The sequence below is a fragment of the Porites lutea genome, chromosome 8 (assembly GCF_958299795.1).
Source record: "Porites lutea chromosome 8, jaPorLute2.1, whole genome shotgun sequence".
NCBI lineage: Eukaryota > Metazoa > Cnidaria > Anthozoa > Scleractinia > Poritidae > Porites > Porites lutea.
In genome coordinates this window covers 14,380,488-14,395,455 of record NC_133208.1, presented here as the reverse complement: position 1 = coordinate 14,395,455, position 14,968 = coordinate 14,380,488, and the positions used below count along the sequence as shown (strand labels likewise).

At 37.4% G+C, this 14,968-nt stretch overlaps 1 protein-coding gene across 5 annotated transcripts in view; it reads left to right on the top strand.

Moving 5' to 3' along the window:
- Nucleotides 1-303: 303 nt before the first annotated feature.
- The window catches only part of LOC140946343 (long-chain-fatty-acid--CoA ligase 1-like), a 33,857-nt gene continuing 19,192 nt past the window's right edge, over nt 304-14,968 (top strand). For 3 of the 5 annotated variants that reach the window (XR_012166841.1, XM_073395445.1, XM_073395442.1), the window contains exons 1-10: nt 350-487; nt 593-780; nt 4,292-4,400; nt 5,622-5,689; nt 7,722-7,829; nt 9,483-9,582; nt 11,694-11,866; nt 13,252-13,284; nt 14,152-14,203; nt 14,948-14,968. The exon at nt 14,948-14,968 is cut by the window's right edge and continues 56 nt beyond it. Coding sequence is in view for 4 of the 5 variants with exons in the window: in XM_073395445.1 (XP_073251546.1) it covers nt 619-780; nt 4,292-4,400; nt 5,622-5,689; nt 7,722-7,829; nt 9,483-9,582; nt 11,694-11,866; nt 13,252-13,284; nt 14,152-14,203; nt 14,948-14,968 (826 nt within the window). In the remaining variant the exon portion in view is untranslated. Of the gene's footprint in view, nt 488-592; nt 781-4,291; nt 4,401-5,621; nt 5,690-7,721; nt 7,830-9,482; nt 9,583-11,693; nt 11,867-13,251; nt 13,285-14,151; nt 14,204-14,947 lie in introns of all 5 variants that reach the window. The other 2 variants (XM_073395443.1, XM_073395444.1) reach the window with 2 other exon arrangements.

The window sequence follows — 14,968 nt, the reverse complement described above, 5'->3', positions numbered from 1 at the left end:
AGTGTTATTAAGTGCTTCTGTGATCTGATACAGCGATATTTGGCGGGCCCGCGGTCTTTTCGACCAATCGCAAGCACACAGCACGCACCATGTATGACAAAACAAACATTCGTTTATCAGCTTTGTATCCGTTTCTTAGGTAGGTGAAATATTTTCTAATTTTTCAGTTCAAGCTCTTGTTCTTTCCACAGCAGGTTGCTATGGAGTGTCTCGGTTCTTTTTCTTAATTATTTTTTTGGCCGGGGGCTGGGGGGTGGGGGAGGGGGAGGGGGGGGGGGGGTGACTTGGCCAGCGGCTGTGTTCGGGATAGATCGTGATTGATCAAAGGTCGTCGAAGGTCGAAACGCACGGTAAGTCATCCTCCTAATTAGCTTTTACAGCAGTGTAGATAAAGCATTGAAAAGTTTATTTCTGCCATTACCTTCTCTAACTGAGTGTACTGCAACATCGGTTGGTAAAAGTAAGCACGTCATCGCCAAACTTTACGGTAAAGTTATGACTAATATATTTTGTTATGCCGACTCGTGTCTTGCTCGTGTCCGTATTTCCTCGCCCCCACTGTGCACTTTTTGTCTATTTTTTCGTTATACAGCAATTTAAAGCAGCCTGTGAACTGGAATGGCAGATAGCGCAGCTAAGACTGCACTGGAATATCTTAGAGACCCAGCCGTTATCACAGGTCTTGGAGCAGCAGCTGTCGCCTCAATGTACTACCTAGCATCACGACCCACTCCACAACCATGTCCCGTCGACCCCATGAAACAATCGTACGAGTTACCGGTGAGTAGCCTAATACCACGTGTGATCGTAAGTGATACTTAAAGTGCTTTAGTTGGGATTGGTTTCGATCGGTTTGTTACAATATCATGATATGAATATGCAAGTTTTTTTTGAAATTGTTCTTTGGTGACAAGATTGAATACATTATCTTTTTGGCCGTGAAGCCAATAAGTTAATTTTTTTCTGGACTTTACTCTTCAAGCTGAGAAAATACATGAAGAACACGCGGATACCAGTCTCAAGAATGATGTAAATGCCCATATATGGAGTAACTTTTACATATCTACAGTTGGAAAGACTCCAAGTCCTTGTGCAACACACCCCCTCATTCAAGTAGGAGGGTTTTTTTTACCCCAGAGCTCATATTGTGCATCAATATTCTTTATAAGGTTGCAAGGTTCCATTTTACTCTTATTTATAATTTTGGGCATATGATATGATGGCGGGAGTCTTCAGTCTTTCAAATGCCAATAAACCCACCCTGTCATTTTATACTTTTTGACCAATTTAGCCTGCATAACAAGCAGTTCTGTGTGATTTTGTTGAGAAAGTTGGGACGAGAGCATAACAGAGAAGAAGGTGATGGGGAGAGAAAGAAACCCTTGCCTGCAAACCTCACGATTTTAAAAAACTACTTTTACCCACGAGTGTAGCTTCTGATTTGTGCTTTGATGATAGTGTTGATTGAATAGCAATCAATGCATCAATCAAACCAGATATGTTTTGTTTGTGTGCGTCACAGATCTGGTCCAATCTGATCTCTGGTTGCAGATTAAAAATGCTTTGGACTGATATTTATTGGAATCGTGTTTGTGTAGACTGCTTGCAGTCCGCCTTTATTCTTAAAATCCATCTAGTTCTCAGCTAGCGCTATTGCAAACCATGACGTTATATTACAATAAGGGATTAGGACCAGAGGAGAAAAGACGGACTGTGGACTCTTTTGTTGCAAACAAACTCTCTGTCAGCCCAGAAACGGAGTAGCCGATTGGTCAGTTTTACAGCTATTGACAGATCATTGATTGGTCTGTAGTGGAGATGGAAGCGGTAAAAATAGTCACGCGTCACAACTAACTACGAACAATTATGAACCTAGCGGTAATCGCTTGTTATCTACAACGTTTAAGGATATTTCCTTAAGGGAAAGGAATTCTACAAGAGTTCAAGGCAATCAAGAAAAGTAAAATTTTTCAGGTGTTTATGTTCTATTTACAAATCATTTCAAGTTAATCGGGTTTACCAGTAATTGGTTAATTAAATTTCCTTGACAGCTTCATTGTCCCCAGACAGAACAAAAGAGTCAGCAGTCTCTTATTTTTTCTTCTCGGGCTTATGCCCTGGTTTATTGTGGCTCGTGGCTTTGCCGTCCACTGCCCGCGTGCTTGGGTTTCTCTTGCAGTAACCTTGCAAAGAAAAATAAGAGACTGCTCGCAGTATAGTGTTTGCGCGAAGGTTTACCAGATGTAAGCTAAAATGAGGCCTCGCTGACATCATTGTGACTTCACCCCTTCAAGTTATTACCCTGTGAGCAGAGGTTTCTCTCTTGCATGGCTTTTATCTTCTAGGAAGTCATTCGCGTGTCTTGTCTGTCTGGTAGTTGGTTTGTTTACACCCTGTTTCTCATGTGGCGTAAACAAACCAACTACGTGACAGACAAGACACGCAAATGACTTTGTAAACACTAAAAGCCATGCAAGAGAGAAACCTCTGCTCATAGGGTATTAAGGTATAATAATATTATTTGGATTGACCAGTGGAGACTACCTGGGAAGGCCAATTCATTGGGAGTGACAGTGTGCGGATCTGACTGGAAAAAAATAGACTGTTTGTTGGAGATGACATCAACATAAATAGAACATTGGTACTTGATACTAGCTAAAGCTGCCATGGACAAGTGATTTGTCAACTCTTAGAAACTAAAAGATTCTTTGTTTATTTCAAATTTTATAACGGCATGTATCGTAAGAGAACTTTTTAACAGGGGCCGGTTAGCAGCCGCTCTTCAAAGCTCATAGCTGGCGGACTGAATTGTTCCAGACAAATCTTTTCTTTGCGACATTTTTACAACTAAGGTTTCAGATGAGATAAAGCCACATAATGTTTCAAATTTAATGTGACAATAAACAACAACAAGAAATTCTTCAGCAATTGCTCAAAGTTTCAGCTTTCTTGTGTAGTAACTGAAGCTACTTTATTATAGTTTTGTGCAATCACGTGTAGTGTGTTTTGAAGAGAAAAATGTAAATTTTTAAAAAATCCAGCTAACTGTTCTGTTTGTTATTCATGTTATACTGGCTGCTATGTTGATGAGCTGTCAGTTTACAAATTAACTGAACCGTGAAATTGCAAGGGGCGTTTTTCAAAATTGTGGGGTTTGCAGGAAAGCGTTTTCACTACCCTGCTCCCCCTTCCATTTTTTATTTTATTTTATGACCTCGTATAAAAATATTTTTACAACTGTGCAATTAAACATGAAATTCATTGGAATTTACATATGTATTGTACCAGGCCCTTAAATTGTAATTAATAGATTCATCAATTTAATAATTTAAGCCTTTGTCGCAGACACTCTAAACCTTCGATATAGAGCTTCTGTAAATTAATGCACAATGTCATGTTTGAATCCTGCAGAGTTGCAAGGACATATGTCAGCGTTTTTGATTGGCTAGTTTCTTACACAGTTTGTGATTAGTCTAATTTGAAATTAAGTATTGACAGGCCTGCAAACACAACTCATAGCTCATGACAAGAGAAAATGAGCTCGTCGTAGTGTGAAGCGTGACCTTTGAGTCAGCTTGAAACACATAAATAATAATGTAATATAATAAGAATCAAGGAAATAATCATCAAACAAAGTAAAAAATAATAGTGTGCTGAATTTTTTTCCCAGTGTCCTAATTTATGAAGACAATACTTAATTAAATTGTAAGATGATGATAATTATCCCATCTTGGGATAGTGCTTATCCTAGTTCAAGCTGAAATTCCAATTTTTTCCAAGCCCATTGCATTAAATAGACATGTTTCAAGACTATTGTAAAAAATTCATGTCTGGCTCCAAAGAGACCCTGTTGGAGTCTGACAAGTGATCCGGCCTTGAAAGAGCAACACATGACAGCTGCAGTAGTGACAAACAGTCTAAGATGGGTTCAAACTGCAACAGAAAGAAAGAAAGGCACAAATACAATAATAGTAAATACTGACAGTGACATGCCTTCCTCCTGAGGATGCAAAACAATGGGCTTCGAAATCCAGACTAGGGACATACAATCCCTGCCAATGCCCCCGTCTCTGCCCCCCCTACTTAAGAGGGCCTCTCCAAAAGATGTCAAGGAGAGTAACACAGAGAAAATGACTACTGAACATACGGTTTGAATAGTCTTCTTATGTTGTGTTTTATTTCCTTCAGCTTGGGAACCTGGAAGCATGTGTTTGAATATTATTGTTTTAAAGGTGGCCTTTTTAATATGAAAGTCTCTGGTTTGTAATAGACATCTAAATTGTATTTGTAGGATGGTGATTATGCCAGAATGAATTCTCTGACAACAGAACTGGTTGAAAGACTGTTTGATGATGTGACCACAAGCCATGAAGCCTTTCTACGTGGAGTTAGGATATCAGGTAATAATAATAATATTAATAATAATAATAATAATAATAATAATAATAATAATAATAATAATAGTAATCAGGGTGGCCATTAGGCATTGGAGATTGGAGAATTCTCCATTTACAATGCAGAATTCTTCAACTAATGTTCGGCAGTTTATGACTATTTTTTATTCAGAGGTGGAGCCTTTTTTAAAATATTCTCCAGTAATGTTATACCTTTCTCCTGCTATGAGGATTCTTAATGAAAACCCTGAATAATTTAGTTATGTACCCTCGGCAGTATTTATAGCACTAATGCTAGTGCGGCTGAGCAAGTGCCTGAAACAAATAATTCAAATGGAACTTAACATGAAGAATCCCAACTGGCCAGCTAGCTATTTACAAGCGTGGTTGAGGATATGAACTTGGCACTACCGTGAACAAATTCAACTAGTGGTTAGAGAAGGACTTGAACTCAGGGCCTCCTCATTGCAAGTGCAGCTCTCTAACCACTCTGCTACTCTGCCTTCTAGTAAGGTTACATTGTATTACTCAGAGTTATCACAGAAAACGCAAGATTAAAATAACTGCGAGTGCCATTAACTACCTGACCTCTCCACAAATTGTCCTTTTAATGGCAAATGGTCGATGTGTTTCCACTAACATTTTTAACATGTTGACTACAAAATAATAATTGTGACCTTTTCACAAATGCAGTGCCCACAAAAGTGCATCCTACATGTGGATGCTAGAATGACCTCTCCAGTGGCCATTTGCTTTAAAAGCAAAGAATATACATTCCAATGTACCCATTTTACATTACTTACTTTGCATTGTGAGAATTTTTTGTTCTCAACATTCAGTTTCTGTTTCACTCATTAATTTTAATTCAGTTACATGTTAATCAACTTCATTTATTTTTTAATAAAATTTAATTTTTAAGATAAAAAAGGCTAACCTTTTGCCCCGAAAGGGCTAATCGGTATATTTGGCCCCCTACAAATACATGTATTCCTCATCACTACAGCTGTCTCTCTTCTGTGGCTACTATGTGGTTGATAGGCTCTATTTCTGCCAAGTGCTGTCTTAATCCTCCCCAAGAAGAGATGACTGGACAAATGAGTGGCCAATTGTGTCTGTGACCACTTGGGGAAGGAGCGCCAGCTCATATCTCAAGCAGCAGCTGGTAATCGAGCACAGGTGGTGGGCAGGTCAAACTGTTATAACAAAGTCTTACTTTTTTTATTTCAGGGGACAAGCCATGCCTTGGTCACCGTAGCAATCCAGGAGGTCCATATACCTGGCTTACATACAATGAGGTACCTACTGCATGGTACATGTATCTTTTACAGGTCAAAATTAAATATTCAGGTTAAAATTTTTTAAGCTAGGTTGATTCTCATTTTCCTTTGTCTCCTAAGCCTTAATTCATGAATAATTATGGGCTAGGAGACAGAGAATCAACCTAGGTTACCAAAAAATTAACATGGCTTTTATTTTGACCTGTAACATATCCACTGCAAACCTGTTCATTCCCAGATATAATTGTGAAATGCAAAATTTACAGTAAGAAAATCTCCAAATTACATTTTATTTTTTAAAAATGCTTAATACTCAAATAAAGATCCTCCTGAGGCTGTACTTGTACATTCATGTGGACAATTGAATTCAACCTACTTATCACTAAGCTTAACATTAGCCTTGCCAAAAACACTTAAATTAGTAACATGCCTGCAGTTAGTTGTGACATTATGTACCTTATTATAGGAAATTAACGATCAACTTTATTAAAAAAATCGTGTTAATTTAATGCATCTTAATTCATGTCGATGTTAATTTAAATCATACTAGTTTACATCGTTGTTTTACAGCACCTTTATTTCACAAAGGTTTTACGAAACCTCATCTGCTCATAGTTCCTCTATCAACACCTCGGAGTCACTATCTGATAGTTCTTCTTGAAGAATTGAGTTCAAAGTGTCTTTCAACTGGTCTACGTATTGATCCATTTCCCTGAGGGGATAGCTAACTTCTTCAGTCCTTCTTAAAATTTCCACGGCCCGTTCATCCTCCCACTGCACGGTCACCTTTATGTTGAGAAGTTTGTATTGCAGCAAATTCGCATAAAATAAAGTTAGGCACACCAGTGTTCCAGCCAGAGTGCGCCATTGTGTGAATCCCGCGAAAGATCGAGAGATGGCCCTCAACAAAAGCGTTCAAGGGCCATTATGGCCCTTTCCTTTTTTAATTCCCAGGGCTTAAAACGTCTCTGTTACTTCAACTACAATAATGTTCCATTCAAACAGAATTTTTAATCTAAAGAACAACAACTCCGTACCTTTTTACACAACATGAAAATCAATCAATGAATCTTTTTGCATCCGCCAACATGTTTACCTGATTTACCATGAGTGGTCTGGAGACCACTGAGCCTCGACTTGGGAGATTAAACCTGGCATACGCATCTTCGAGGTCTATCACAACTTTTTTCTCAGTAAGAAACGAATACGTGGATGGCGGCGAAGCGAAAAGAAGAAGCAAAAAGAAGAAGATCTTGACCGTGAATTGGAAAATGCTAATGGTGTAGCGGAGCTGAGGGAACGAACCGAAGCAAAAACAAGCTCGTATGGAAAAAAATTCTGCTCAGACGTTTGTTGAACGATTTCAGCTATTCATTTTAATGTGATTCATGATTCAGCAATGAAAAAAAGTACTTACTATTTCTGATTGTGCTAATGTTTGCTTTATTGCCGAAGATTTACTCTAATGTGTATGAAAAGGAATGCTCCATGTCAGCTTTAAATAAACTGCCATTTTAGTTTATTTAACTTCCCAACCATTTCTTCTCTTTTGCATATTGAAGATATTGGCCCATTCTTGAAAAATCTTGCCTCCAAAAATGGGTTGTAGGGGCCACTTTGGCCCTCAAGCAGAATTTTCTGGCTGGAACACTGCACACATTGTTTTCGAAAAATTTTGTGTGAATTTGATGTATACAGTAACCCTAACTTTTGGAAAATTCATGTTAATTTTGTGTAATGTAAATTTTCTTTGCATTGTCCACATGCATCGGAAATCCCCATAATCATAATAAGGTATGCCTGTAACTCCATATTAATTTTACACAAGTATATGTCAAACCTGTATAACATTAAACCTTTATCAAAGAATTAAAAACTTGTCAGATCTTTGTCATCCCTTGAAGGAAAGTCAAGGTAAAAAATTAATTATAGATTAATTTTAGCACCCGTTGTGGTCAGTTTTGATTATGCCTGGTCTACCAGAATGACGTTTACAAGGTAATTTTTATATTTATTTAATTTAATTTTATTATTTTTTTGCTCAATGTAGGTCCTTGAACGTTCTACAGACACTGGCTCAGGGTTGATAGAGCTTGGCTGTCACCCCGGTGATGAAGGCTACACATTTGTTGGTGTCTATGCTCCAAACAAAATTGAGGTGACTAAACATTGTAACATCTTTTTTTACTACAAAACAAACTTTTTTCTCAATAATATATAGATTTAGCCAAGGCTAAAAGTGAAGCTCTTGATAATATTTATAGTTTGCTCAAACAAAATATAAAATCATGTAAGGCAACGAGAAAGGTGAAAAAACTACAGTAGGTCTAATTAGCAAAAAAGCAACTTTGCACGTGCAGCACACTTTTTTGTACATTTATTTGCCGTTGTTTTGCACGACTACAGCGTGAAACTTCAAGAAACTTCCTGGTTACTCATTTATGGAGGAAATGTCGCACCTGTTCTTGTTCATTTTTTGTCACTGCTGCTCATTTTCATGCACCTTGGTAGCCACTAGCATTTCTTATTTTCCCACCGCCACTACAAAATTTTCATGTTGTTCTTCCAACAAAAAAATGTCTCCTTTGTCTTTATCTCTCACTCTTTTTCTCGTTGAGTTTCGCTGGCTTGTTGCCTACTTTCTCTTTTTCTCTTTCTCTCTCTTTCTCTGTATTCGAAATTTGTGGACATAACAATATTTATTAATCTTCATTGATTCTTTTAAGTTGTCTTTGCTTCACAAGACGAGGGTGGCTATGTGATTTCCCACCAAAATAACCTCAAGTTGCCATTCCTGTATTTTGGTTGAGTTATTTTTCACTGGTATGCCTGTGGTGTGGATGGACGGTCGGACTGTCGGGCGGGCGGGCGGGCGGGCGTACAGCCACATGACTACCAAAATTTCTCGTGTGTGCAGGTTACCAAAGTTTCTCACCCATGGTGTTCTACTGTGTGTGCTTCACACGTGCGAGAGCTTCGCTAATATTTTATTATTTCTACTGTCTGATTGATGAGATTTTCATGAACATTATGTACCAAATTTATTGTCAGCGATGTAGTTTTTGAATGGAGAGTTTAGTGCTTTTGTGTGAATAGTTAAATTGATCCCTTTTCATGCTGACAAGTTAATTGTTTCTTATTTGTATTATTTCTCACAAGTTTTCAACAAGACAAAATGTTGTGCAGCTTTTCATTTCTTTTTAATCTCACTTTAAACTCCTAACATTTCTGGTCTCTAGCAAAAACAGTCTCTCTCTCTCCCAATAAAATTGTTGAATTCATGGTCAAGCCCAGACATGCATGGAAGTACATTAACTTACTCGTGGTACACATGGTCTTTCCCACAAAGTGGGAGTGAAGCTGAAATCTCTTGCTTATGGTTTCCCAATCTCACTAATCAAGTCCAAGCGTGAAAGTGATTTATACACAGTCTTCCCCAACACATTAATACATGTACAGCTGTACTATTAAAAACATTTTCCCTAATTTCTGCTGTAGACTTGCAGCAGTATATAAGACGACAGTATCTTCTCTTAAGCCAGTTCATTATTGTTATTTTTTAATTTAATACATGTATCTCCTGATATATGCAGAGTTTGTTTATGTGGATTACACATTAAAATAATGAAAAGTGAAGTTTTCATTCAAACCTGTCAACATGCCATATATACATGTCTAGTCATACCTTTTGTATAATTAGCAGAAAAACTGTTAGGGATTTGTGACACTTAATGTACATGTAGTTAATATCAAGTTCTATCACTCAGTCATATGGTTGTTCATTTAATTTTGTGGTTTTTTTCTCTTTCAGTGGGTGTTTGTAGAGCAGGCATGTAATATGTTCTCTCTGACCATAGTTCCATTGTATGATACCCTCGGCTTAGATTCTTGTGTCTTCATTATCAATCAAGGTAAGAAATTAATTTATTATCATAAGCTTATTATTTATAACAGTGCCAATGACACGTACTTCAATGGCTGGTTCTGTAGGGGAGAAGATACAATCACAGACAAAAGTAGTTGGGAAGGTTGTACAAATTAACGGTAGTCCATTTTAATCCTCAAAAAAGAGTGTTTTCTCTAACTTTTGCTAAATATTCCCCGTCCCCTCATTTAATGTTGGGATGTAACAGAACAATTACGGGCACAAACATTAACGCAGGGCTTCCAGAATTATGCGTGGATGCGAAATCGCATAATTCAGCTCTTAGCACATAATTCACATAATTCGGAAAAATACACCTAATGGCACATAATTTTCGAAAATTTTGAAAAAATCTATTAACAAGCTATGTTTTTTCATACCTTGAGAGATGCATGAATATTTTTTCCTGTAAATGTAGTCCATTAAATTTTTTGCAGCAAATAGCCACCGCTTCATTGCAAAAAGCATTCGCAAATTTATATTGCAAATCAACAAGGCATTCCAGGTGTTCTATGCTGCTGGCCATTGGTGCCTGTGCTCTAGTTTTTTATATAACACGCGCCATGATTGGAAGAAATATAACCAATCACAGCTTTGAAGACAAAAAAAGTGCCTTGCTTCTATTTATTTGGCAGCAACACAACTTTCTCTCTTGTGTTTTCGCTTTGAAAGTGGATAAGTTTGTATTTAAAGTAAAACCAAAGAAAAAGCCATGTAGCATTACACCACAACAGCTAGCTAAGCAATATCCTGGGAAGTTCCATGCAGATAACAATCTCCTATTTTGTCCAACTTGTAATGTTGTTGTGGATCACCACCAAAAGCCAGTTCTTGACAAGCGCCTTTCAGCTGTTTCACACATCAAGCGAATGGATGAATCCTCCTCGAAGTGAGTGAAGCAACAGACATCGAAGACTTCATTCAAGTGCAAAACTCCAGCTTATGAAGACAAAGTGAAAATCTGTCATGAGTGGATAAGGGCATGTTCTGCTGCAAACATACCGTCAAACAAATCAGAAAATCCTACAATGTGTGAATTTCTTCTCTCCCTTGTAGTCAATGGTTGCACGATCCCTAAGGGCACACAGCTTTGGGACCACTTATTAGATGCTTATGAGTTGGAAAAGGAAGAACTTAAGCAGAAAATACTTAATTTGTTGACTTACTTACTTACTTTGACTTACTTGATTTGCAAACATTTAAAATTTTTGCTTAAAAATATTGTGCAATATTGCACAATTCGCGCATAATTTGGGATTTGTGGCGCATAATTAAAATAATTATTAATTTTGCTGCAATAAAACGCATAATTCCGGAAGCCCTGATTAACGTTTTGCTCAACATTGGGCCAGAGGCGGGGGGAGGAAGGAGAAAGAGAGGTAGAAAAAGCAACCTACCCAACACTTTTGACGATGATTGTAGGTTTATTTTATTGGATATTGTACAGTGTAATAGTATGCATGCAAGATGGGTCTGCTGTGTTGACGAAAGACATAGTACTCTTGTGACTGTTTTGTAATTCCAACCTATATTTTGACCATTTTTTGGCTTCCTGTGAGGGCTGGAAAATATCTTGAATTCCAGCTTGTCCTTTAAGCTAGCCTGAGTATCAGGCGTTTCTGGGGGAAAAGGGGAAGGAGGGAAGCGGAGAAGGGTGAGCGCAAAAGGAGTATTGTTTGTTATCCAATCACTGTCACATCCAGATTTTAGATGTGTCACAGGGTTTGCTGACTGGTTTTGTGTCAGGCCTTCCTTTCCCTCCTGGTGTCTGCTTAATAGAGGTTTTTAAGAATAGAAGCTAGCCAAATACAATAACATTATTTATTTTAGTACACATCCACATCAGCTTAATAGAGGTGTCCACTGAATAGGGGTTCATTATAAAGGGAAAAAAAGACGTTAATTTTGGGCCCTGGCTTAGTTTCCAAATAATAGAGGATGTCCACTTAATTGGGGGTCTGCTTAATAGCTCAGCAAGAAAATCTAGAAGTCCTGGACTACTGGATGAGAGTTTTTCTAGCTTCCTCAGTCTTGTAATATGAACAATTGAATTGAATATTAAATGTTTGTTGTATTTTATTCCAATTTAAAATGTAGCTCAAATGACAACAGTAGTCTGTGATGAAAGCAAAATCAAAAATCTTTTGGAGCAGTGCAGTAAATGCCCCAAGTTAAAAAATGTGGTCAAGATAGGAGCTCCTGTCACTGATGAAGAAAAAGCTGCCGGAGAGAAAGCTGGTGTCAAAATTCTCTGTTTCAAGGAATTAGAAGTAAGTCAATCTACACGTACATGTACAGGCCCGTAGGAGGGGGGGGGGGGAGGGGGGCGAGAAGGTACGTGCGTTCCCACAGTTTTTGGGCGAAAATTTTAAAAAAAGGAGACTATCACTTTACTGTCAAAAATACTGAGTTAATAACACAAGGCAATTCCCCTTTTGATTTAAAAAAGTGTCATTAGGGCTAATTTTTTTTGTGCCCTCTAACTTTCAAATTCGTTCCTACAGGCCTGATGTTATCTTTTGATATTGAAATTTATTCAACAGTCCTTGTTGTATAGATACTGTGATTACCTTAACTTGTAAATGTGTACATAGGTTTGGGATTATTAGCCTATCTGAATTCCGCAGCTTGCTTTGTGACTGCACCAAGCAGAAAGTATGAAACTATAACACCGATACTTAGGTGCCTACACTGGATCCCTATGATATATAAGCAGGGCTGCGCTCTAGTGGAGCCCAGTGGCCCCTGGCGTCTAACTTTTGCCCTTGGGCGACTAGAAAATTTTAGCTTTTTCATACAAATCATATGCTGGGCACCCTAGATTTTAAAGGATCAGAACTCTGGGCTCCCTACAATTTTCCTTAGAGGACAGCCTTGATAAGTATATTTTTCAAAATAGTGTTACTGACTTACAAGGCTCAAAAATAATCGTCAGGTACCTTCAATTGTGGGTACATCAGAGACCTATTGAGATATAAGAACTTTGGCTATGTACTATTAAGATCCTCAAACAACCAGTTGCTTGATGAACCCATGGCCAATCTCAAAACGTATGGCAATAGGGCATACTCTGTAGCAGGACTGAAACTATGTAATAGACTACCATTGGACATTAGGAAATCATCATCAGCAACCAGATTTATAGCTAATCTCAAGACTTATCCTTTTAAGGCTGGCTTGATTTTTTAATTTTTTAAAAATTTTTTATCCAGTACTGGTACATGAACTTGATTTGTCATTTATAGATAGTGTAATTTTTAACCTAATGTAGAGAAAAATAAGTGCCATGGACAAATTATTAGTTGAGTATGGCGCTTTAGGTTTTCAATCAATGATCAGTGCATCAGGCCTCAAAAAGATACTTCATAAGGGCCATGTTTCATACATAATCATAGATCTTTTGAGACTGCTTAGTACTGACCTGCCCACAATAAGCATTAAATAAAGTATTATCACAAGCTAGTTACCATGATTTTTGTTACATTTTTGAAACAATATGACATACATGTTAAGTAATTGACTTACTGATTAGGATCTGGTTTCTCTCATTTATTGTTTGTATCAAGTTGAATTTAAGGAATCAATAACATCTGTTGAGATGAAGGAATTTTAAATGCTGATCATAGATAATTTGTACTTTTCTTTGTCACTACAGGACATGGGTAAAACTCACAGACATGAGAAAAAGGTAAAATGTCATTTATGTTTCAATGAAAAAATTCTTGTCACATTTTTTGTCATTTGTGTAACTTGTTTTTACCACAAAATTGTTTTCTCCACCATTCAATATATAAACCACGCTTAACTCATAATTCCTTGATTTGCTCCAGTGAAATGCTTGCGATAAAGTGTCAGCTTTTCAACCTTTTCGCATAAGTCACATGTTAAATTTACTTGATCCAACTCAGGTCAAATAGCAATTAGTTTTAAGTTTTGTTTTCAGTTCACTCCTTTACTGTTCAGCATCACAGTAACTGTTTTCTTTGAAATTTTAACCCCATCATGCACTTTGTTAGCTTACAAAATTAAATACAGCTGTCGTTCCTTGCTACCATGGTGATGATTTACAAAAAATTAATGTTTTCTTATAAATCTGGTGATCATGGGGTTTTAGATGTTAATTTGCTCTCCTGGTCTGTTATTGTAAAGTTTAGCTTTCTTCTGTGAACTGGCACCAGAAAAACTCTTGCATATTCCAAGAATACTTGCTGTTTTTTGGTAGGATTTTAAAATTACATCTGATCTTTGTGACCTTTTGTCTTTTGCCTGTCATTCATTAACAGTAGTTATTTGAATAAGTGTAATGCAATAATACATTACACTTGTTTAAATAGCTACTTACTATGAAAACCAATTAGGTTTCCTGACCAGTTTCTGTTGAGAAAATCTTAATTTGGAAAGTAATTCAATTTTATAATACACTGTACATACCTGTGAACTTTTGTATTTTTTTGTCATTTAAATTTCATCGTAATTATACAAGTCATGTAACAGTCAATTGTTTTAAAGAGTGATAGAAAAATAATTTTGCCTTAATATTTTATTTCTTTGACAGCTTCCCAAACCAGATGACCTTGCAGTTGTCTGCTACACCAGTGGAACAACAGGTACATGCCACTGTATTACAGACTTTGGTGTTGATCCAAATGGTCACTTTCGGGGATGCCAACCTCTTGAGATCTTAAGTCTGGAGAATGTTTCTTTTGCAGCCACGCTGCCCCGCAATAATTACAGTCCACCCCACCCCCAATACACACAAGTCAACCTATCCCCAAATCATAATGTGGGTGTTGCTCGGGATATTAAGGTTAGGCTTATGTGAAGCACAGACCATCAGCAATCGCTTCTATGACTTGAATGCTGCACACCTTATCATTACATTCATTCTCAGTGATGAAATTATGCCACCAGAAACTGTGAGCCATACTATGGTCTTTGGAAGAAAAATCATTGTTGGAGTTTGGCGAAAATTTTGGGCTAAATTCCAAACTCAAGTAGAGAAAAGCTGAAAAGTCAACTTTATCTTGGGATAAACAGGAAAACTGGAAGATTAGTACTGTATCAATAGGAGACTTCCGGATCAGTCAGAGAGGCTGACTATAATTATGATGACCAGGTCTTTTGTAAACAGAGGGCAAGGTTTCAGGTTTTAGTCATCGGCCTTCCTTTTTGGCCAATTCTCAGTTATCAGCAGAAGTATTGTGATTCTTGGTAACTGGCTGTTCCGTGGCAGTTGGTTTTACTTTTAGAGTATTCCCTGTTCCAATCTTTGTGATTCGTGAATAATTAGATGTATTTATTATGAGTGAGATTTTGACAGAAGTTAACTTTTTTGTGCAATTTACCACTAGGGAATCCCAAAGGAGCAATGA